At 40.8% G+C, this 24,511-nt stretch overlaps 1 protein-coding gene and 1 long non-coding RNA gene across 4 annotated transcripts; one reads left to right on the top strand and one right to left on the bottom strand.

The window, feature by feature from the left end:
* Nucleotides 1-22,075, top strand: LOC138741176 (uncharacterized). The gene is made up of 5 exons (XR_011343370.1): nucleotides 1-271; nucleotides 11,624-11,743; nucleotides 15,081-15,208; nucleotides 15,291-18,989; nucleotides 21,762-22,075. It is a non-coding gene; the product is annotated as an uncharacterized lncRNA (long non-coding RNA).
* LOC138741175 (G protein-activated inward rectifier potassium channel 3-like) lies at nucleotides 11,030-24,179 on the bottom strand. 3 transcript variants are annotated; one of them, XM_069894858.1, is made up of 6 exons: nucleotides 23,975-24,179; nucleotides 23,043-23,443; nucleotides 22,477-22,689; nucleotides 17,700-17,920; nucleotides 15,023-16,271; nucleotides 11,030-11,726 (listed from the first exon to the last, which is right to left on the bottom strand). In XM_069894858.1, the coding sequence occupies exons 4-6, from the start codon at nucleotides 17,913-17,915 to the stop codon at nucleotides 11,419-11,421; spliced, it is 1,773 nt and encodes a 590-aa protein (XP_069750959.1). In that variant the 5' UTR covers nucleotides 17,916-17,920; nucleotides 22,477-22,689; nucleotides 23,043-23,443; nucleotides 23,975-24,179; the 3' UTR covers nucleotides 11,030-11,418. The 3 variants fall into 3 exon arrangements, with proteins under 3 accessions (XP_069750959.1, XP_069750958.1, XP_069750960.1); XM_069894857.1 differs by lacking the exon at nucleotides 22,477-22,689; XM_069894859.1 differs by lacking the exons at nucleotides 22,477-22,689; nucleotides 23,043-23,443.
* Between the last annotated feature and the right edge of the window lie 332 nt (nucleotides 24,180-24,511).

Raw genomic sequence — 24,511 nt, forward strand, 5'->3', positions numbered from 1 at the left:
CTCTGCCCCCGCGGCAACAACTCCTCTCCTCTCTCCCCCATGGCAGCGACCCCTCTCTCCCGCTGATCATGGCACCCACCCACCCACGACAGCAACCTCTCCCCCTCCCCCCCCTTCTCCAGCCCAGGCTCTGGCAGCCACCCCTTTCTCTCCCCGATCACTGCAGACACTTCAGCCAGTGTTTCCCTGTGAATTCAGCGCGTACGATTAGTCACAGGAGTGACTGGGTCGGCCACTTTGCTGTTCAAGCCACCAGTCGACGCGTCCCTGGGTAAGTTTAACTGGGTTCCTGACTACATCTGAGGTAGGGAAGGGGCCTGGTTGACTTTGGACGACGCTGACCGAGTCTGAAAACACCTAACGTTTCTCACACGTATAATTATGTTAGTTTTCAATAGTCTTTTCATAAAGCTGTTGCAGTTTTAATTCAACTCTTAGATGAGGGTAAGTTTAATCGAACATTTTTCTATAAAGCCTCCATTTGTGGCAGGTACTAGCTGCTGTGGTGTACACACAACCGTGAAATGTGGGAAAAATGACACATACCGAAGACACTCAAAGACTGGTTTATTGCACTGACAGGTTTGCTTATATTCCCTCCCTGCCTCTGACAACGGGTGTGACGTCACAGCAGCAGCAGCCTCGGATTGGTCAGCGTTCCTGCTGCTGCTCATTGTTTCTGGCCGTGCAGGTTGTCACCTGGGCCAAAGGTCGTTGGCCCCCGCAGGGTCTGCGCAGTCGCTCATTCGTTGGCCCCCGCAGGGTCTGCGCAGTCGCTCATTCGTTGGTCCCCGCGGGGTCTGCGCAGTCGCTTTTTCTGCGCCCGAAGAACTGGCACTCGGGAAGCTGTCTGCCACTTTTGGTGGCCTACCTGCATCGTGGAGGATGAGTGGAGACCAGTTAGCTAACATCAGATGTGCTGGCTTGAGGCGGTCGATGGTGAAAGTCTCTTCTTTACCACTGATATCCAGCATGCATGTCGACCCATTACTTTGTGGAGTCCACTGTTTCCAGAGGCCAAGCCAGATGAACCTACTGGTCACTATTTTGACAGAGGTTCTGATGGTGGAGTGCACCAGGTTGTGCACCGCATCAAACACCTGCCTTCTCTATGCTGACGGCACGATGGGGTGGGGTTTGCCAGTGGAGGAGAAATCACAGAGGAGAGTCTGGTTACCAGAGCTGATGGCGACGTCCTCCAGACTCAGCCCAGAAACTGCCGTCCTGTATGCTGGGATCTCAGTGTCTTCCTGCTGTGCCCTTGCTAGGATGGAATAGTCTATTCCCTAAGACAGGGCCTGGATGGACTCGATCGCAGGGTGGCATTAGCCACCACGTTGGTCTTACCCATGATGTGTTGAATGTCCATGGTGAACTTAGACGCATACGAGAGGTGCTGCTGCTGCCTGACCGACCATGGGTCTGATACTTTATGGAATGGAAAGGTTAATGGTTTATGGTCCGTGAAGACCCTGAATTGACTACCTTCCAAAAAATACCTGATGTATCTGATTGCCAGGTACAGTGCCAACAGTTCTCAGTCAAATGCACAGCATTTAAGTTTGGGTGGCCCCAGGTGCCTGCTAAAGAAGGACAGGGGCTGCCATTGTCCTTTGGTGAATTGGTCCAGGACACCTCCTACCACCATTGGAGGCATCTACTGTGAGAGCAATTGGCCTGGGGTGTACCAGAGGGGGTGGCATTGGCCAGTGAATCCTTAGCTTTCTAAAATGCCTCAGAGTCTTCATTGTCCCAGGTAATGTCTTTATTTTTTCCCCGCCATGAGTGCCAACGGGGCACACGATGCAGGCCATTGCCAGTATGAAACGTTGATAAAAATCAATCATAATGGCAAATTCTTGCATCCCCTTTACTGAATGGGGCTTGGCAAAGCACCGAACAGCTTCTACCTTTTCAGGCAGAGGCTTCTCTCCATGTTTATTGATTTGATGCCCCAGGAATTCGATCATTTCCAGTCCAAACTGGCACTAAGCAGGATTTATAGTTTGAATTTCTGCAGCCAGGCGCAAAGTTGCCTTAGATGGGCTGCGTGCTCTGTGTGATTGCGGCTGGCAATAAGAATATCGTCCAAATAGATAAACATGAATGTGTGAGACCCGGCCCACCGCATCCATCAGCCTCTGGAACGGTGGTTTTCAACCTTTTTCTTTCCACTCACATACCACTTTAAGTAATCCTTATGCCATCGGTGCTCTGATTCATAAGGGATTGCTTAAGGTGGTATGTGAGGGGAAGGGAAGGTTGAGAATCACTGCTCTCGACCCAAATGTAACTGAAATATTTTGCTTGAGAAAAATTGTTGTTGGCCCATTTCCATTGTAGTTAGGAAACTGTGCACATAACAAGTCAATTAAATGTGATTAAAACAGTGGTTTCCACCTATATACCACAAAAAGTCCCTTACTAATCACAGAGCACCTATGGCATAGGGAGTATTTTAAGTGATATGTGAGTGGAAAGAAAAAGGTTGAGAACGACTGCTCTAGAACATCTGGGCTGCATTTTTAAGTCCAAAGGGAATTCTCAGGAACTCAAAGTCCAAAAAGGGTAATGATGGCAGTTTTAAGGATGTCCTTGGTGGACCGAGATCTGGTGATAGCCCCTGATCAGGTCGACTTTTGAAAATACCCTTCCCCCCCCCTGAAAGTTAGCAGTGAAGTCTTGGATAGGGGCAAGGGGTATCTGTCTGGTGTGATGGCCTCAGTGAGGCAGTGATAGTCACCACATGGCCTCCACCCTCCTGCTGCCTTCAATACCATGTGCAGGGTGGAGGCCCAGGGGCTGTTGGAACGGCACACTATCCCCAGCTCTTCCATTTTTTAAAAACTCCTTGGCAAGGGTGAGCTTCTCGGGGGGAAGGCGGCACGCTCTGGCATGGACCGGGGGGGCCCTCACTGAGAATGTGGTACCTTACCCCATGCTTCTGTTCAGTAGAGGAAAACTGTGGCACCACGACTGAAGAACTCAGCCAGGATTCACGTGAATGCGTAGTTGGACAAAGTAATGGAGTCACAATGGAGGGCAGGCAACTTGGCTTCTCCCAGGGCCATAGTTTGAAAAGTCCTGGCGTGCACCAATTGCAGCCCTTTAAGGTCCACCAGCAGGCAGTGAGCTTGCAAGAAGTCTGCTCCAAGGAACGGTTGTGCCATCACCGCAATCGTGAATGTACATATGAACTGGTTGCTGCCGAAACAGAGAGGGATGGTGCGGGTGCCGAAAGTTCTTATAGTGGTGCTGTTAGCTGCTCTCAGTGCTAGGCCTGGCTTACCGTTCCGGGTGCCATAGGCTGAGGGGGAAGAATATTTATTTCATCACTGGTGTCAATGAGGAAGCGCCTTCCTTACAGAGAATCCCACATGTGGAGGAGGCTGTCACGTTGGCCAATCACCACAGCCGTTAACAATGGTTGGCCATGGCACTTTCTGAAACACTCAGGGTGAGCAGCATCGACGGGCCCCTGTACTCCATCGTTGGTGATAGAACTGCTAGGTAGGAGAATCCACTTGCTGTGGCTTTATTACCGGCCGTGTGCAGGGCCTAGTGATCTGCTCCACCAAAGGTGTCATTTTCCTTCTTCGCTCTATATAGCACGTCCACCTGGGCTGTAGTCCTCATCGGCAAGCAAGAGTCAGATATCCTCTGGTACCTTCTCCAGGAAAATCTGCTCAAAGATCAGGCAAGGTCTGTGTCCCTTAGCAAGGGTGAGCATCTCGCTCATGAGGGTGGATGGGGCCCTGTCCCCAATCTGTCCATATGCAACAATCAGGCGGCACGCTCGTGCCTAGAGTGCCTGAAGGTGCGGGTTAATTGCTCCTTGAAGGCATCTTATTTTCCTTGCTCTGGAGGCAGCCGCAGGAAATCAATGGCCCTTGTTGCTGTGTGTCATCAGTGGTGATCTGTCAGAGGTGGAATTGGGCCTCAGCCTGTTTGAACTCCTGTGGTTGTGATCTCCAGAATGTGCAGCTTCAACTAAACCGCATGAAGAGCCACCTGATCCGTCATTTTCCTGCTGGGGTCACCAATGTAGCATACGCGCTACCGCGAAGTGTGGAAAGAATGACACACACCCAAGAAGTCGAAGGCTGATTTATTGCACTGGGGGCTCTGCTTACATTCTCTCCCCACCACTAATGACAGGAGTGATGTCACAGCAGCGCCAGCCTCTTATTGGACAGCGTTCTCTCTGTTGCTCGTTGTTTCCTGCTGTGCAGATTGTCACCTGGGACGAAGGTTTTTGGCCCCCATGGGGTCTGCACGGTTGCTGCATTTGTCGACCATCTTGTCCTCGATAGCAGGGTGCTACACTGCCTTTTTTTAACCAAATATAAACTTTATTCACAATAAATTATTTACAAAGGGAAAACCATTCAAAGTCTCTTTCTACCCTTAGTTTAATAATCATACATTTCCACCACTACCACCATTGTGGCATCTTGTCATTATTCCCACCTCCCCCCCACCCCCCCACCCTGTTGATTGAGGAGCTTCCCCACAGTCTCAGCCCTTCAATGGCCAATCATGGAAGAGTCAACTGTGGTCCTTCTCCACAGCGCCTTTTCATTGGCTGCACCAAGCCTCGGTGTGACCCTCAGCATGTACTCCTGTATCCTGGAATGTGCCAGTTGGCTGTATTCCCTCACTGTCAAACCATGTACTGAAAAACCAAAGGGGGTCTTTCATCGAGTTGATGATGTTCCAGCAGTTCTGAAAAGAGAGTCCTCAGCGCTCTGCTGCTGCGGCTGAACCGTGACATTTTCCCTTCCATCCTTAAGAGGACTGAATAGTACCACTTCAAGCAGTGAGACAAACATTTCTGGGTCTGATTTTAATTTTTTTCCTGACAGATCTGAATGGGCTCAGTAACTAATCCTGATTAGCTAATTGCTGAAAATATCTGAGCAGTTTAATTCTAGGTTTGGTTTGTTGCCTCTTTTGTATCTTCTAAACAACAGGCTCATTTCAGAAGGTTATAAAAATGTCTTTTTACTATAAAAGTTCAGGCCAATACTACCTTTTTCATTTATAATTGGCTGCTCTGTTACCTTTTTTAATTTGGTCTTTTCTCAGGATCTAGGCATTATTGGAACTCCCTGCCAATTCTTAATTGCTCATTTTCAATTAAGGATTAAGAATCAATCTTGTGAGCAGGTCTGGGGTTACATAAAATTGATGTCATGGACAGTACAGTTAGTGTAGTGTTCAGCGCAATGCCAGCGATCAGGACGGGGGTTTGAATTCCATGCTGTCTGTAAGGCGTTTATACCTACTCCCCATATCTCAAGGTTTTCCTTGAGAGGTCCAGTTTCCTCCCATGCTTCAAAATATACTAGGGACATAGATCAATCGGCACAGGCTCATGGGCTGAAAGGGCCCATTACCATACTGTATGTCTATTTTTTTTTTAAAAGATTGGATGAGAACAGTAGATTTCCTACAGGACAGTGACCATGGCAACAGACCAGCAAGGGACTCGGCTGGTGAAGACTCACACAGGCTGCAGGCAGTCAGCGACTTGCAATCGAGGTACTCACACAAGTTGTGGGCTGCTGGAAACTGGTTCATGGGAGCTAGGTATCTCGACCAGGATTCGTGCAGGTGCTGAGGGCAAGAAGGCTGTTGAAGGGCTTGGGTGCTGAACTCTTCCTGATCATATTGGTAGTTTGGATCAATTATTAATTGATTTAAATTCCACAAGATTTGAACTTGGGTCTCTGGATTGTTAGTGCTGGTTTCTTAGTTAATAATTCAATAATTTAACTGAAACATCACCAACTCTGTACATATGGTCAGGATTATGAATAACATGACTAGAAATTTCATTGGGTCATTCACAAGAAGGTGATAGTTATGGCAAGCGGTAAGGAACTGGGTATTCTGGTGTCATCCAGAGCACATGTCAAGAATAAGCACTGGTTACCTCATTAATGCATTACCAATAATGCTTGATGTTATTGAGTGCTTGTTCAGCACTCATTAATTTCCTCTATCAATTGCTGCAATGTTCATCATCTACAAAATACACTGCAGTTTCTCACCAAGGCTTCGTGGTGAACACCTTCCAAACCAGAAACATTGAGGACATAAAGTGCACTGACACTTCACTGCCTGCAGATTATCGGCAAGTCATCAAATCTCACTTCCTCCATGACTTGGAAATAAATAGTTCCTTTGTGAAAATGGGACATGTTTTGAACAATCCAGGAGAGCTTCTTCACCACATGGACTGCAACAATCCAAGAGCACTCAATGTAGACTGCTCAAGAACCAAAAGAAATTATGTGGCATCCCTTAATACATATTCAGCATTCTAATTATTTGGTGCAGTCACTTTTTATGAACCCTAATAGAAAAGTCAGGTCGACCTGGAGCAACTAATCCCCCTGCATTGATAATTGTAAATATTAGGACTTGGAAATCAGAGATTTGGGGCAGCTTTTAAGGGTGATTTCATTGTGTTGGTTTTAGAGTATTCCTATTCACCATGAGTGAAACATGGAAGTCTGCAATTGTAGTAAAAACACAGATAAACTTAAAAGTATCCTTCAAGATGTTAAGCTAGTGAAATTACATTATAATGAAGGGAAAATAAATGATAAGTGGGATTGCTTTCAGAATCAGCATTGAAGCTGATTCAAAATGCTTCTTTAAATGTTGTAATGGAATATATTTGAAAGAATGAATGGAAAGGGGTATCAAAGATTTTTGGTGCACAAATTGAAGTGTGTACATTTTAAATGTAAAAAATGGGGGAATCCTGTGACTAAAGAAGGAATGTGAGGGTATGACACTTGCTTCCACAATTTCAGCCTGACCAGCATTTATTGTTTTTGTTAAGCTTTACATAAATTATAAAATGTATCTTCACAATATTCTTTCATAAATTCATTCCCCAAGTACAAGAACATTTTTACATACAGGCATTTACATTAATTCATTCATGTCTCCATTATGCCACCACATTGAATAAAATGGATTTCATTACAGCAAAACATTTTTTAATGCTGTTGTTATCCTACAAATACAGTTCATAACTTTTATAATGTGATGCAGAACAAATATTTATGAGCATAACAAACCATAACTGCAGCAGAAGGAAAGTTGCATGTATGTCTTGTCCATATAACCATATATGGTTATATGGTATGTCATTCACAACCACAATGAAATGTATAGTTGCATGGTAATAAATCATCTATGCTGTCAGGAAATGGTATGGAAACCCCCAATGACCTGTGCATTTGACTCACATGTTAGCCTCAATCCAAGTCCCAAAATTGCAGCCACAGTAGTTATAAAGGGCCAGCAATGGCTCATCAGCACCCATTCTGAATCCACAGCTAGATATCAGAGTGACACTGTTTTTCCATTCAATGACACAGTGTAAGTCCTCTTGGGAAAACTATCTTGATTTTGCTCCTCTTGGAGAAAGGAAAGGGGTTGAGCCCTCTTAAAGATCTCAGCAGGTTTTTATCAACCTGTGTTGAAAGTGCAGGGGTTGTAGTAGAAGCTTTATATTCCAAATATATTTAATTATCTCTGTTGGTAGTAGGTTTGTAACTCCTATCTCTGAATCTTTAGAGGTGAAGGTAAATTCTTTAGACCACTCCCCAACCTAAACGTTCCTTGACATAACAGTGGATGAAAGATCCACTAGTGACTCTCTGCACCAGTAGAATGTGTGCGATCTCCCAATAGGGTTAAATTTTATTTCTATCCCACCTCTCCACCCCAGTCTTTTAGCCATCAGTTCCAGGAAGTTCACAAATTTCAAAGCTATATTCTTGAGTTTTCCTTTTGTTTCATTTGTCCACAGGATGTGGACCTTTCTGGCAACGTCCACCTTAATTGTCTCTGAATTGCAGAGGATGCTATATTTGTGTGATTTCAGCCATGTGCGATTTCACCCATGTGCTAGACACTCAAGAGTGGAGGTGGATGGAGATTTCCTTCCCTGAAAGATGTTGGTGACCCAGATTGATGAACATGAAAAATCAAAAACCTTTGTGGTTACATTACTCAGACTAGCTTTTCTAAAACATAATATGGATAGATCTAATTTCTTGAGCTTAAATTGCCTGCTGACATAGCAGGGTTAAGCTCCCACTCCTGTTCCAGTGACCACTTAGGTCCTAACCCTTGTTCATCTTGAACCAAGATAACTATTTTGAGAGGATGCTGAGGGCAAAAAGGGTTCTTTTTAAAATTTTTATTTTATTTTTCACACTATGAACCATACTGACCAAAATACATACAGACATTTTTCTCTTGAAAATATACAGTCATTTTCTCCCCTTTTCCCCCCCTCCCTTCCCTCCCTCCCTCACCCCCCCCCTTCCCATTTATTCAAAGTTCAATCTATATTAAACCCGTTAAACAATATCGTCACTTAATAAAAATAAACAAGAATTTTTTGTCTTTTACTTTTATACACTGAGTCAGTTCATTTTGTTGTCTTCTCCTTCTGTCATTTTAGGTGGTGGAGGTCCATGGTAGGATTTCTCTACTGTATTTCATGTATGGTTCCCATATTTGTTCGAATATTGTGATGTTATTTCTTAAATTATATGTTATTTTTTCCAATGGAATACATTTATTTATTTCTATGTACCATTTCTGTATTCTCAAGTTGTCTTCTAATTTCCAGGTTGACATAATACATTTTTTTGCTACAGCTAGGGCTATCATAATAAATCTTTCTTGTGCTCCATCCAAATCGAGTCCAAATTCTTTATTTCTTATATTACTTAGAAGGAAGATCTCTGGTTTTTTTGGTATATTGCTTTTTGTGATTTTATTTAATATCTGGTTTAGATCTTACAAAAAATTTTTCACTTTCTCGCATGCCCAAATTGCATGTATTGTTGTTCCCGTTTCCTTTTTTACAGCGAAAACATCTGTCTGATACTGTTGGCTTCCATTTATTTAACTTTTGGGGTGTGATGTATAGCCTGTGTAACCAATTATAATGTATCATGCATAACCTCGTGTTTATTGTATTTCTCATAGTTCCGGAGCATAGCTCCTCCCATGTTTCAGTCTATATCTTTGTTTAGATCTTGTTCCCACTTTTGTTTAGGTTTACAGTTTGTTTCCTCGTTCTCCTTTTCTTGCAGTTTGATGTACATGTTTGTTATAATTTTTTAAATTATCATTGTGTCTGTAATCACATATTTAAAACTTCTTCCTTCTGGTAACCTCAGACTGTTTCCCAATTTGTCCTTCAAGTAGGTTTTCAGTTGGTGGTATGCAAATCTTGTATCGTGAGTTATATTATATTTGTCCTTCATTTGTTCAAAAGATAATAATTTATTTCCCGAAAACAATTTTCTATTCTTTTGATCCCTTTTCTCTCCCTTTCTCTGAAGGAAAGGTTATTTATTGTGAAAGGGATTAGTTGATTTTGTGTCAATATTAATTTTGGTAGTTGATCATTTATTTTATTCCTTTCTACATGAATCTTCTTCCAAATGTTGAGCAGATGGTGCAATACTGGTGAATTCCTATGTTGCACCAATTTTTCATCCCACTTATATAGTATATGTTCAGGTATCTTCTCCCCTATTTTATCTAGTTCTAATCTGGTCCAATCTGGTTTTTCCCTTGTTTGATAAAAATCTGATAGGTATCTTAATTAGTAATTAATAAATAAATAATATTTTTTAAATTCAAAGTACTACAAAAATTCAACCTACCAGAGAAATATATTAATTGGATTAAAGCATTATATAAGGGACCATTGGCGAAACTGACAGTAAATTGATATACATCAAACCAATTTAAATTAAGCAGATCAACAAGGCAGGGATGTCCACTATCTCCCTCACTGTTCGCATTAGTTATAGAACCACTAGCAGAACTGATAAGAACAGAAAATAAAATAAGAGGGATAAAAATAAAAGAGAAGGAATATAAAATCAGTCTATTTGCAGCTGATGTTCTAATATACTTAACAGAACCAGAAATATCAATAAAACAATTACATAAGAAATTGAAGGAATATGGAGAAGTATCGGGGTACAAGATCAACGCAAATAATAAGTGAAGCAATGCCAATGAATAATGCGGATTTCACAAAGTTTAAGAAAGAATCACCGTTTGGATGGCAAACAAGCAATTCGATACCTAGGTATACAACTAAATAATAATCTCGGCCATCTATATAAACTAAATTATCAGCCATTAATGAAAAAATTACAATACAACTTAGAGCACTGGAAAGACTTGCCACTAACACTGATAGGAAGGATAAACTGTATTAAAATGAACATCTTCCCAAGGCTACAATACCTATTTCAATCATTACCAATTCACCTAACAGAGAAATTCTTCAAGGAGCTAAAGAAAATAATAAGGAAATTCTTATGGAAAGGGGGGAAACCGAGGAGAGCACTAGATAAATTAACAGAATGGTACAAACAAGGAGGCTTACAACTACCAAACTTCAAGAATTATTATAGGGAAAAAAGGGTTCTTGAAGGGTCTTGCACACTGAAAGCTTACTGATCTTATGGGAAGTTTTGAATGTGGAGCAGATTGCTAATAATCTGTGAGGCTACAGTCAGCAGGAGTGCATGGACATTCAGTGTTTCTGAAGGAACTCTCTTTTTCTTTCCTTTCTCTTATTGGGGATGCTGGGCAATGCTCATAGCAACTCTTTTTTGCTTTTATGGCAGGCAAAAATTGAAGTATTGAAAACACACCAAAATGCTGGTTGAACTTTTTTTTTAAAATTATTACATGACAATAAAAGGAACCTTTGAACCTTTTAAAATAAGCCAGAGCATAGTACTTGATCCATTCAACACTTTAAAGTAATGGAAAAAGTCTAACGCCCCCATGGGAAGCAACAACATAGCTTCATTCAGGGAAGAAAAGCTGAAATGATCTGCAAATTTATTAACTATTTGGCCCATTTGTTAATGACTACAAATTCTTCAACCTTTCTCTAAAATGGAGTCACCCAAGGGAAAATTCTTTTTAAATTGTTTACTCATTAAATCTCAAGATATCCACCCAACATAATTACTGATTTTTAATTCTTGGATCATTGCCTTCTGGATATAGTATTCTTTACAACATACAAGATAAAAATATTTGATCAGCTTAATTTTGATCTCTATGTTTTTTTATCCATTTCTTTCCAATATACTTCTGTTGCATTAGTCACTTTGGATTCAGAAGGTTTTAAACATTATGAATTTTAGTTTGTACCTTGAGAAAGAATCACCGTTTGGATGGCAAACACAAGCAATTCAATACCTAGGTATACAACTAAATAATAATCTCGGCCATCTATATAAACTAAATTATCAGCCATTAATGAAAAAAATTACAATACAACTTAGAGCATTTGGCATTTTTGATGAACCCAAGAAACCACATTCTTCATTCTTTCTCTCAGACTTCCACATTACTCTCTTCTGCGACATTGTCATTCCCTGTCAAATTATGGCCCTGTTCTTTGGCACAGGAATTATTTATGTTTTCACAGTATAGACTGATTGTGGACAGGTAATTTGTCTCTATTTCTTTTGCCTCCTGTATATCCTTTGCACTGCCTGGTGGCATCTGGACCTCGAATGTCTTGTCAAATTTGTTATAGTCAACTCGGAACGCGCCTTTCTCCAAGGAGATGCAAGACTCAAAACGATAACCCCAAAGAATCTCATCTTCTTTGTAGGATGTCCTAGCTTGGCAGGTCATTCCTGTAAAGAGACACAAGGTAAAGAGCTACCTCATCAATCAAGGAATTAGTCTTGTTTATCTTGCAAATAGCATGATGCAATGGGTCATAAGAATACATCAGTAAGAATAGGCTTTCAACCCTCCTTGGGTCTGCTCTATCAGCCATTATCATCCTTTTTCGGCTATGGCCTCCCCAGGAGTCTGCTCAGAGTTTATGGGTCCCCTTCCCTGTGAAGCAGACATTTTTATTTCTTCAGTAATTCTTTAGTAATACTGACTACATAAAAATATTTATGTTACGTGATGTGAAAAGAAAACAAGGCTTTTACTTAAATGTGCTGTTGTCTCCGGGAGAACGGCTGTTGTAGTCCACCCTCTACTAAAGCCCCACTAAAATGTCATCACTTATGTTTAAAATTCTAATTGGATTGGCCTTTAATATAGTGCATGAAGAGTATGTGTCCTTACTCAAGCAAGAGTAAGGACACATATTCTTAAATATTTATGACTGGTTATTCAACATCTGGAATATAGCATGCAGTATATGATGAGAAAGACTAGTGCAAAGAGACATTGAGTAGCATTGATTTCTAATTTATGGAGTTCAGAGAATAAAGTAATCTTATTGAAATAAATTTTTAAAATATTAAATGACATGGTGTTAAATTTTATGAGCAATTTAACATTATTTTGTGCCATTGTAAAGTATTCTTGGACTCTTGCTGTAAAAGTTGGCCAACATAGAATTCAAATGGATTATGAGATTGTCACTGTTGATGTAACTGTAAGTTTCATTTCTGTAGAAGTAATTAAGATTTATTTTCCCATAAATGCTGTCATATAAATCCATTGTAAAGCTTGAGGGAGTGTAGCAGCAACATTCCACAGCAGTTAGAGACATTAACTGTGATGGGCCCGAGTGAGTGATTAGAACTAAGAATTAGTTAAAAGACTTTGGGAGTTATTGTTGAATGATCAAGGTAACGACTAAAAAATTCCAATTCAATGAACAAATGTAAAAGCTGTTTCCAATTAGTGAGGACATGTGAAACCACTCATAGGCATTGATCTTATTTACTATATAAGTCGACCCTTTTCTGAGTGATCTTTGAGAAAGGACACAGCATCAAAGAAGAGTCAGTGGCTTTTTCATAGTGCCTCCTCTCTCTCACCAGCTTTACTGCAGTTGAAGTAATAAACTGTATTTTAAACTGGTTCTGTTGCTCTCTGCTGTATTTTTTATTCGCAGATAAGTTTGCAGTGCGAGCAAACTTTTACACAAGGAAGATACTGGGTGTTACTTTTGTCTGGCTTGAATGTTTCGAAAAAAAGAATGAGGTGTAGGTTATGTAGGATAAAAATGAAGAGAAATTCTGCACTCTGAATGTTACAAATCTTTGGAATTAAATCATTCAAAAGATTGGAACTCCTTTGTGAATTAATGGATTCATAATGGAGATTGATAGCACCAAAGGATATGGAATATTTCTCTCAATCTTCTAACCTTCAAGAATCGAGGGTGATTTTTCTCAATCTCTCAACATACTACCCCACACGCATTCCTGAGTCCAAAACTGCACACAGCATTTCATTAGACTAAGGGCCTATATAATTCAAGTATTTCCTTCCTCTCTTATTCTTGGCTTAACAATTGTTTTCTAACTGTATGGTTTAGGGGGTTTTGCTAAATTTAAATTTATTATGTCCTCTCTTTATTATGGTTCTGCTTTGGGAACTAATTTGTATGATTATTCTTTCAGGAGTTTTTTAAATGTTTTTTTTTCTGTGGCACATTTTATAATTGTACTGTACAAATTTATTGTTATTGAAATTAATAAAAATATTTTAAAAAGAAAAGAACAATTGCTTTCTCCACCCTCTCATAAAAAATAGGAATGTAGGATTAGAGTCCTGAGATATTTAGATTGGAAAATGATCAGGGATGTTGAGGAGAGTGTGGTTAAGATAGAAGATCAGTTGGCCCTAGGTGACTCTAAAAGCACTTTTGATCTACTCATATTGCAGAATAAACTCCAAAGAATATATGACTAAATTTACGTTATATTGTCCACCATGATCTACTTGAAGCAGTCAAGTTAGAGTGTGCCAGATGTCAAATGGTATCTGGAAAGGGAAGCGAATCAAGTTACTATTTCAAGGGAGAAGGTGCTCAGAAAGCTGAATGGTCTAAAGGCGCATAAGTCTCACAGACCAAATGGGGATTGCATCCTCAGGTCCTAAAAGTGGGAGCAGCAGAGATTGTGGAGATATTGTTAATGAGCTTTCAGGAATCAATAGATTCTGGCATGGTCCCTGGGGAATGGAAATTTACAAATGTCACCCCACTATTCAAGAAAGGAGTGAAGCAACAGAAAAGAAATTAAAGGCCAGTTAGCCTGACATCAGTGTTTAGGAAAATGTTGGGATCAATTATAAAGGATGAGGTCATCGAGAACTTGGAACCACATGACAGGGTAGGCCAACGGCAGCATGGTTTCATAGAGGGAATATCTTGCTTGACAAGACTATTGTAATTCTTTGAGGAAATGATTAACAGACTGGATAAGGAAGATGCAGTGGATGTGTATTTGAATTTCAGAAAGCATTCCTTGTGAAGGATAGTCTGAAGGTAAACTTGGATGTCGAGATGGTGGTGAATGCAAATGCAATCCTAGTATTCATTTCAAGAGGAATAGAATATAAGAGTGGGAATGTGATGTTGAGGCTTTAAAAGGCACTGGTGAGACCTTACTTTGAGTATTGTGCACAGATTTGAGCTCCTTATTCAAGAGAAGATGTCCTGTCATTGCAGAGGGTTCAAAGGAGGTTCAATCGGAGAATTCCGGGAATGAAAAGATTATCATGTGAGGAGCATTTGACAGCTCATGGCCTGTATTGGTTGGAATTGAGGAGAATGAAGGAAGATCTCATTGAAAAATTTTGTATGTTGAAAGGCATGGACAGAGTAAATGTAGAAAGGTTATATCTCATGGTCTAGGACAAGATGACACAACTTCAGATTAAAGGGTGTCTGCTTAGAACAGAAATACATTGGAATATTTTCAGCCAGAGGGTGGAAAATCTGTGGAATTTGCTACCACAGGTGGTTGTGGAGGCCAGGTCATTGGGTGTATTTAAGGCAGAGATTGATAGGTTCTTGATTAGCCAGGGCATCAAAAGTTATGGGGAGAAGGCTAGGCAGTGGGGCTGAGTGGGAAAATGGATCAACTCATGATTAAATGGTGGAGGAAACTGGATGGGCTGTATAGCCTATTTCTACTCCTACCGCATGTCTTATTGTCTTATGGTATCTCACCTGTAGATTCAACAATGCCTTCCAATATCACAATAACTTCAAACTGTTCTCTTCTTAGGGAGTCAGCAGACATTTCCCAGAAAGGGCTGCTATCATTAATAGTGTGGCTTATGGTTTGTGGTTCCACCAAGAAGAGTCGGTCTTTCCCTGTGTCATAACCAAGGTTAATTTCTGTCTGCTCAAGAGGTATGAATTCACCTTCTTTCGTTTGTCTAGATTTAATGAGTTTGGCTCTTAGCTTTGCATCAACCATGTGACTTTCCCTCAGGTCACCAACTCTGAACATCAAGCAAAGGCTCTCATCCCTGGGTGATACCACGGCATTTTTGCTGAATTTCAGAGTCTCAGCTCGCTTCTTGGGCCGTGAGATCTTCACAAACACACAACCAACCATCATGGCATCAGTCATGGAACCAACAATGCACTGAGCAATGAGTAAAATAACCCCTTCTGTACAATTTGAAGTCACCATGCGGGTGCCATAACCAATTGTTCTTTGACTTTCAATAGATAACAGTAAGGCAGAGATGAAGCCATCCACGTTATTTAAGCAAGGTTTCCAATCAACATCCCCCACATGGTTGAGGTCATCTCTAAAGTAAGCATCCAAGAAGTAAAAAAATCCAAAGAGCATCCAAGTCAAGAGGTAACACATCATGAAGAAAAAGAGAAACCATCGATACTTCAGGTCTACTATTGTAGTGAAAATATCAACCAGGAACTTTTGTTTTTCTTCAATGACACCAAGATTCACTTGGCATCTGCCATCTTTCATTACATAACGCTGTCGCTTCTGTTGATTTGAATTATTGAAGAGTTGTCGGGTGTCATCTATCAGTTTGCACCGCTGCTTTGGTGTGGGGACGGATAAGACATTTCTTGTTGATGGTCGTATATTGCAGCCATGATTTGGGAGGTTGGGGAGGGTGTCAGCATGTGCTGAGCACCACTTGGAATTAATATCTTGCAACATTGTTTCTCTGGGCAATATGCGACAGTACCTTGAAAGTTCATCCACATTGGTGGCTACACTTAATCTGGGCTTTACAGTTGAGATGGGTGCAGGTGGTTGCCAATTTACATCTGACATGGAGTTATGGAGGAGTGCTGAAGAACATCTGGTTGTATGTGTTTCACAGCCCTTGCAGCCCAGGTTTGAAATGACACTCGTTCTCCCAGAAACTGTAAAATCCTTGCATCGTGGGGATGGTGACGTTTCTTCTAATGTGGGTATCAACTTAGTTTCTGACTGCAAGAGAGAAATGATTGAAACATTTATATGTTTACATAATTGTTCTCCATTCCTATTGCAAATAGAAAATATTAGAGGTAAATTTGACTGGAGTCAGTGCCGTAAAATGAACAATATCAGATCAATTACCCACGAAACAGATTGAGAGTAGATATATATTTATACACACACACACACAAACACACACACACACACACACACACACACACACAAAAACATATAGATAGATAGATATATAGACAAATATGTCACAGAAATGGGTTATTTGCCCCATGCAATTCATGCTGGCATTTCTATTCCATTCACACCACCTTTCATTTCTGTCAAATTTTATCCTCATGAGTCTTTATTTTCTCCTTATTTTCCAAGAATATATGTGTGCTGTTTGCTTTAAACTTTTCTGTGATAGTGAATTCTACATTCTCCCTACTCTTTGGGAAGAGGTTTCTTCATAATTGTTACAAATTCTCAGTGACTTGACTGATCACAATGGATGCTGGTTATGATCTTCCACACAAATGGAAACATTTCCTCGTTTCCATGCTTTCAAAACCTTTCCTCTTTCAAAGATTCATCCCAGGTTTTCAGCAATATGCAAAAAACAGATTTACAAATTTTGCTATAATTATGTTGACTGTTTGGGGTAAGTGTTGATTCACAAAGCTATTTTCTGCTCTAGGAAACAGGGCTATACATTCTCTGCTCATGTGAATACATTGTGCCAAAATACCCAGCCTTTATGATTTCTAAAATTTCATTTCACACAGTGTTAACCAGGACATCACCCCTTCTATAAACCAAGGAAAATTACAATTCAGCCTTATTTCCTCAAAAGACCCACCCATTTCCAAGTTTTGATCAGTAAGCCTTCTATCCCGACCCAAAATATTGACTGATAATTTCCCTCCATGTTTGCTACTTGGCCTGTCAAGTCCCTCCATCCTCTCTTTGTTCACTATATTAGAAAGTTAGGCAGCTAACTCAACCTACAATTCAGCGCAAATAAAGTTCACAAGGAGATGGTAAAATTCATTTTACTCGCTAGTTGTAAACGCACACCAGATCACCAGATATTGTACACAGTTCTTCACTCTCACCTCCATTAGCACTGACATCAATTGTAATGCGACATTTGTGATCCTGCCTTAAATCAACCAACTTAGAAAAATCACCATCTCTTTGAGCCTGCTCTGCATTTAGTATTATTGTGGATGAGTGTGCACATCAATTCTTCTTTACAGCCCTATCATCTATTCCTTTGAAATTTATTGATCTCATTCTTGCATCATCATTACTCATCAGGCCAAATACCCAATGACGTACAATTAAATTCAAATAAATAAAGTATGCACTAGCTTATTCAACAGTAAAAGCTGCTTGCCAATCATCTGGGACTGCTGCAGTGCCCCAAGAAGATTTGCCTACCTCGACTGAAAATCTTCCATATTGGCCTGTGTCCATCACAAGCCTTGGGAGATATGCCAACATGTGCTTTCCCTTTGGTGTCTGAGCTGGAGGTATGGAGTTCCGATGTTTTTTGTTCTCCTTGTGTTTGGTTGTCAATGAACTGATGCGACGATAAGAATAGGCAACATTGTCACTGTGCAATTCCATGCTGCAGCTCGTTGCGGTAGTTGTCATGGTGACTGCAACACATAAAACATAACAATGCTTCCATATGACGTAATAAATGAAGAGCTATCCTGCTTATTTTAGTCTCTCCATTTAAAAATGAATAAAGATTTTTGTTATCCTTTATAAAAACGCAAAATACCAAGAGTGCTGAAAATCTAAACAATAGCAGAAAGTTGTGGAAGTGCTCACCTTGATTGTCACATCAATGGAAAGACCTGTGCCTCACAAAGCAATGTTGGCTCTCTCTAATCTGACCATGACTTTCCAAATATGCATTAATCCTATTCCTAAATATCCTTTCCAATCATTTCTCTGCCACTGACATGAGATTCATTGATGTATAATTTCCCAGATTATGCTTGAACTAAGGTAGATCATTTGCCATTTTCTAGTCCTGTTGCTAGTGAGATGGCAAAGATCTTTGACAAGACTCCAGCCATCACTTCAATAAGTTGGGATATATCCCATCAGGGCCAGGGAACTTGTCCACCTTAATATTCCTCAAAAGACCCAACATCACTTCTCACTTTATATCATAATGTCCTAATATGTGAGCACTCATATCCATTTAGTACCTCTCCCACTTCCTCTGAATCTGAAATATAAATTTTCTCCTTTGTCCTTGAGGTGATATAACCACCACTATAGCTGCACTCCTTCTGACCCACTGCAGGAGGCAACCATTGTACTTGCAGATAGGTAATCTGGGATGATGGCCCCATCTTGCTGACTGTCAATCACTGGCCCATATAAAGACTTGAGCCGGCCCTTTCCTAAACCAATCAGGCACGTGAAACCGGAGGATACACACATATCCAGTGCTTTTTACTTTAAGATGATTAAAGCCTATTGTACAGTCTTTCTCACCCTTGAGAGGCAGGACATCGACTCTCAGCACCCGGACGCTCCAACATACTTCGAGATCTGGAAGCATGCAGTCGAGACAAGCATCCACACAAGCAGAGGTCATCGATACAAACCAGAAAAGGCTCATGGTCCTACGCACCAAGCTGGGCCCCCATGCCTTCCAGGCCATCAGGGGCTGCACAGTCTTTGAGCCTGTAATGGTCACCCTGGAAGGTATGTACCAGCCCCTAACAAATATACTCTATGCCTGGTACCTACTCAGCATCAGAGTTAAATTTACTCAGCAGCTGACCCTCATGAACATCTTGGGTAGAGAACTCCAAAGCTTTTCTGTCTGGATACAAAAGTTTCTTCTATCTCTCACCGGAATACCCAATCCAGTATTTTGAGACTTGGTCTCCAAATTATATTAAGCATAGATCAATAGAACATTATAGCACAAATAAAAATAGACTCTTCTGGTCTGTGCCAAACTATTATTCTGCCTAATTGCACTGACCTTCACCCATTCCATATCCCTCCATAATTTATAAGGGTCAATGTGCCAAAAGCTGATGTTCCTATGACACCACTTTCAGGTAACTATGTATCTGTATTACCAAATCCCTCTGTTCAACTGCACTGCTTAGTGCTATACCATGTATGTCCTATCTTGGTTTGTCCTTCTAAAATGCAACACCCATGTCTACCCATTTTTTTAGCCCATTTTTCCAGCTGGACCAGATCCCTCTGCAAGCTTTGAAAGTCTTCCTCACTGTCCATTACACCTCCAATCTGAGTGAATTTGCAAACTCTGGTCCAATTTACAGTGGCGGATTAAATACCACCTGGGCCCTAAGCTGAGCTTTAGTAAGGACCCCACCCACCAACCACCCATGTGCACACCAAATCTTTGCTGCAAAACATTTCACAGACAGGACACAGTTTCCTGTGGAATTCCCCAGAGCAGGCCCAAGTTCCTCATCCCCAGCTGACAGCTGCTCTTCGGGAGGCAGATCCCCACCTCTGTGTTGATGAGACCAGCATAACCCCGCCCCCCTCCCCGCAATGCAGCTCCGCTCCCACTGCTGCCACACTCAGTTGGGGTGTTGGAGAACACGACGCATGTTCCTTCAGTTATTTCTGAGTTGCGACTGCCCTCGCTCCTTCAGCAGAGATAAGATGCATTCTCACAATGGGGTTTCTAGATATTTCTGGCAGCCATGAAACAGGTTTCTACGCCATTTGGTGTTCTGTGATGTTCACCCCAGTCATTTTTCAAAAGACCAAGTGCCCCAGGTTTCCTGAAACTGGTTTGGCATTTTTGGGTGGACCCAGGATTAACGAGAACCCATATTAACAAGTGGTTACATTGGTGTACCAGTGATTGTGATGGGTCCTCTTACCTTCTGGGGTCCTAGGCTTCAGCTTACTCAGCCTAATGGTTAATCCACCACTGCCAATTAACCATGTTATCATCTAGATCATTGATACATCAATGGATGCAATACTGATCCTTAAAACACAAGGCCTCCAGTCATAGAGGCAATCATCCACTACTACTCTCTGGCTTCCATAAAGCCAATGTCGAATCCGGTTCACTACCTTACCATGAATACTGAGTACTGAACCTTCCTGACTAGCCTCCACATTTTTCTTCATCAGCTATCCTCAAAAAACTATTATATTTGTTCAACACCACCTACCATGCACAAAGCCATGTTGACAATCCTTCATCAGTCCCTGACTATCCAAATACTTGTATATCCAATTTCTTGGATATTAAAGTATTTGGATAGAACACTGTCCATTAACTTACCTACTATTGTCAGCCTCCTTGGCCTATAATTTCCTGGGCTATTTATGGAACACTTTTTAAACAATGGAACACATGAGATTCTCAGCAATCTTCCAGCACACCACCTGTCACTTAGGGCATTTTAAATATATCTACCAGGGGCCTTGCAATTTCTACTCAAACCTCACTCAAGATCTGAAGAGATACCATGTCAGGTCCTGGGGATTTATCCATCTTTATTTGCTTTAAGACTGCAAGCACTTTCTCCTCTTTAATCTGAATAGGTTACACTAACTCACTGCTTATTTTCATAATTTCCCTAGACTCTGTACCAGTTTCCTAAGTAAATACAGATGCAAAGCACTAATTTAAGATCTTCCCCATTCTTCTGTCTCCATATTTGCTGACCACTCTGATCTTCAAAAGGATTCAATTTTGTCCCTTACTATCGTTTACTCTTAATATACCTATTGAAGCTCTTTGGATGTTCTTTCACATTATCTGTCAAAGCAACCTCATGTCTTCTTTTACCTCTCCTGGTTTTTCTCTTAAGATTTTCTTGCATTTTTTATACTCCTCAAGTGCCTCAATTACTTCTTGAATCCTATACCTGCTATACACCTGTTTTCTTAAGCAGATCCCCAATATCCCTCAAAACCAAGGTTTATTATGCCTGTCAACTTTGCCTTTATTTTTTTCCAGAAACATACAAACTCTACTCTCAAAAATTCACCTTTGATGGCCTTCTACTTACTGAGCACATCCTTGCCAGAAAACAGCCTAGCCCAGTCCATACTCTTTTAGATCATTTCGCATTCCCTCATTATTGGCTCTCCTCCCATTTAGAATCTCAGCCCGAGAACCGGACATATCCTTATCCATAATTATATTGAAACTAATGGCATGATGATCACTGGACCCAAAGTGTTCCCTACACATACTTCTGTATCCTGACCTGTCTCGTTCCCTAATAGAAAAGGCAGTATTGCACTCTGTCTAGTTGGCACCTCAATATATTGATTTTGAAAACTTTCCTGAGCATATTTGACAAACTCAGCCATCCAGCTATTTTACAGTATTGGAGACCCAGTCAATATGTAGAAAGTTAAAATCACCTACAACCACAATTTTATTTCTCCTACAGCTGTCTGCTGTCTCCTGCAGATTTTATATTCTTTAAAAGCATGTGAAACTTGTTTATGTTTCAGTGGAATTATCTGTCATTCTTCTAATGCAAGACAGCACGTTATCGAAGATATCGACAAGAGCCGGTGTCTTAAGAAAGCATCCTCTATTTTCAAAGACCCTCTTATTGGGACAGAGGTACAGGAACCTGAAGATGAACAGCCAGTGGACAGCTTCTTCCCCTCTACCATCAGATTTCTGAATGGACAATGAACCACAGACTCCTCTTCAATTTCTCTTACTTTTTTGCACTGATTTCTTAAGTGTAATTTTATGGCAATTACTTACACTGTGATGCTGCAGCAAAACAATGTATTTCGTGACATGTTCATGACAATAAATTCTGATGTCTGAAATCTCTCTACATTTGACATTCATTCCAACTTTGGATTAATGAGCTGCATCTTTTCACTCCCTCTATCACAGGTCTATCCCATCTTTGGTAGGGTGACTAGAACATTACTGTATGTAATATTCCATTTATAGTAACACCAGGGCTCTCCATCTATTCTTGGACTTAAATCCTCTTTCAGGAGAGCTTTAATGATAGACAGAACACACAAAGGAAGAGATTACTTCCAATGTATTTTGCTTTGAATTTTATATTAAGATTGTTAATCAAAATTTTCAAATTTAAATGACCTGATCGCTATTAACTAATTTATTTTCATTGCTATGTAAATATGATGCATTACTCTTAAACCAATATATTTTATAGAACAGTGATATCGCTGAGACCTCTGTAGATGGTGTTTTCTATCCAAGGAACGGGTGCGCACAGTCTTGGCACAAAGTCCTCTCTGGTCAAGTGGAAGACAGCCACAGTAAAGCTTCCTTTGTCCCATGGCAATGTTCCTTACTCCCACCTTTAGAAGAACACTTCCCTTGAGTTATTTTGGCTTTCCATTCCATTTTCATCATCTCGTAGCCAGGAGTTTAATCTGGTCCAGCCTGATTCATATAAAGGGTACCCAGGTTAAAGCACTAAATGTTTTGTTCTGAATGTCATCATATAACTTGCTTCTCTTCAATCCCAATATGTAAAATGCAGTCCCCATATCCAGCCTGTCCATTACAGGTATTCCCTCTGTGAGGAGATACCTGTAAAAGTGGCATTACTAATCGTTTTACAAGATACAAACTTCAACTTGATTTGTCTTTAAGTAGACATGGTCTGTTCTGGATTTTCAAAAATGTAGCACCCTTATGTCACCTTTCACAAATAATGCACATACTGTAATGTAAACTTGATTCTTTAAAAAAAATTAATGCCATAATTTAGTTTAACAAAATCCATTTCATACCCATCAGCTTCTGCACTTGAAGAAGAACCTGAATGTACAATTGGAATTCTTGACGTTTGCTTCTGTTTCCTTTCAAAGAAGAATCGGTTAGGTTCCTTTCAAGGAAGAATCGGTTAGGTTCCTTTCAAGGAAGAATCGGTTAGGTTCAAGACCAAAGGTAATCTCAAGGCCAGTATTTAGCCTCATACACAGCTCATTTTCTTCTGATGTTTATTTCTCTTGGGTATATTGTTTTTTCCAATTGAATGTTTCGAGATTTAAACCCGTGCAGTCGCTTCCAGTTCCTCACAGATGATGCTGTTTGTTAATCTCTCTCAATGTCACCCTGCATTACCTCAGGATAAGTTAATCAGGATTGTTGGGTCTGGCAAATAAAGCTACACAGAATTCTCTGCTTGTAACTGAAAGAGAATAAAAACAATTACAACAGCCTGTATTTATTTAATACCTTGGATCTGGCAAAATGTCACAAGCCACTTTACAGGAACGTCATCAAAATCTGACACTAAGACACATGGTGAGACATTAGGCCCAGATGAGCAAAAGCTTGGCCAATGATGTAGGTTTTAATTAGAGTCAAACAGGAGGGGAAGAGGCTAATCAGAAAGGAAATGAGGTGCTTTGAGCAACTGGCATATCAAAGTGCACGTCCCTTTTCTTGAGTACAGTTTTTTGCACTACCAATCAGTAGAAATTCTGCTGGCCTCTGGAAAATAAATCTCGGTTTGATGTCATGTCGTGTCATGTATATACTCTGACAATAAATCTGAACTTTGAACATTGCACCTGCCAGTGACAATGGACCCATTCCAGTTTGCCTATTGGCCAAACTGATCCTTGGATGATGTAATAGCCTTGACCCTCCATTCTGTCCTGATCCACCTAGAGAATGTGGTACATTCTCTTCAGCTCAGCATTCAATACTATAATACCTCAGAGGCTGCTGGATAAACTGTCCTCGCTGGGACTCAGTACCCCTCTCTGCAATTGTGGACTTTTTTGATTGGAAGACCACTGACTGTCCAAGTGAGCAGCAAGACCTCAAGCCCCATCATACTGAGCTCTGTAACGCCTCAGGACTGCATGCTCAGCCTGCTACATTTCACACTGCTATCTCACAACTGCTAAGTTCAGCTCCAACAGAATCATCAAGTTTGCAGATGACACAACAGTAGTCAGCCACATCGTCAACAATGATGCCACCTCACAGACAGGGGGATGAAAGGCTTGTACAGTGGCACAAGAGTCTCAACCTGGACCAGTCAAAGGAGATGATTGTGGACTTCAGGAGATCAAAGGACCACTCCCCACAAAGTACCAATGGCTCCATCGTAGAGAAAATGGGGAGGACAAAGTTTCTTGCCATCCATTTAAAGGATATCCTATCCTGGACCCACAATACCTCCTTATTCATAAGGAAGGCTAATGGGAGTGAGGCGCAGAAATCCATCCCCATGCCAACGTTTCTT

This window comes from Narcine bancroftii, chromosome 8 (assembly GCF_036971445.1).
Source record: "Narcine bancroftii isolate sNarBan1 chromosome 8, sNarBan1.hap1, whole genome shotgun sequence".
NCBI classification, from domain to species: domain Eukaryota; kingdom Metazoa; phylum Chordata; class Chondrichthyes; order Torpediniformes; family Narcinidae; genus Narcine; species Narcine bancroftii.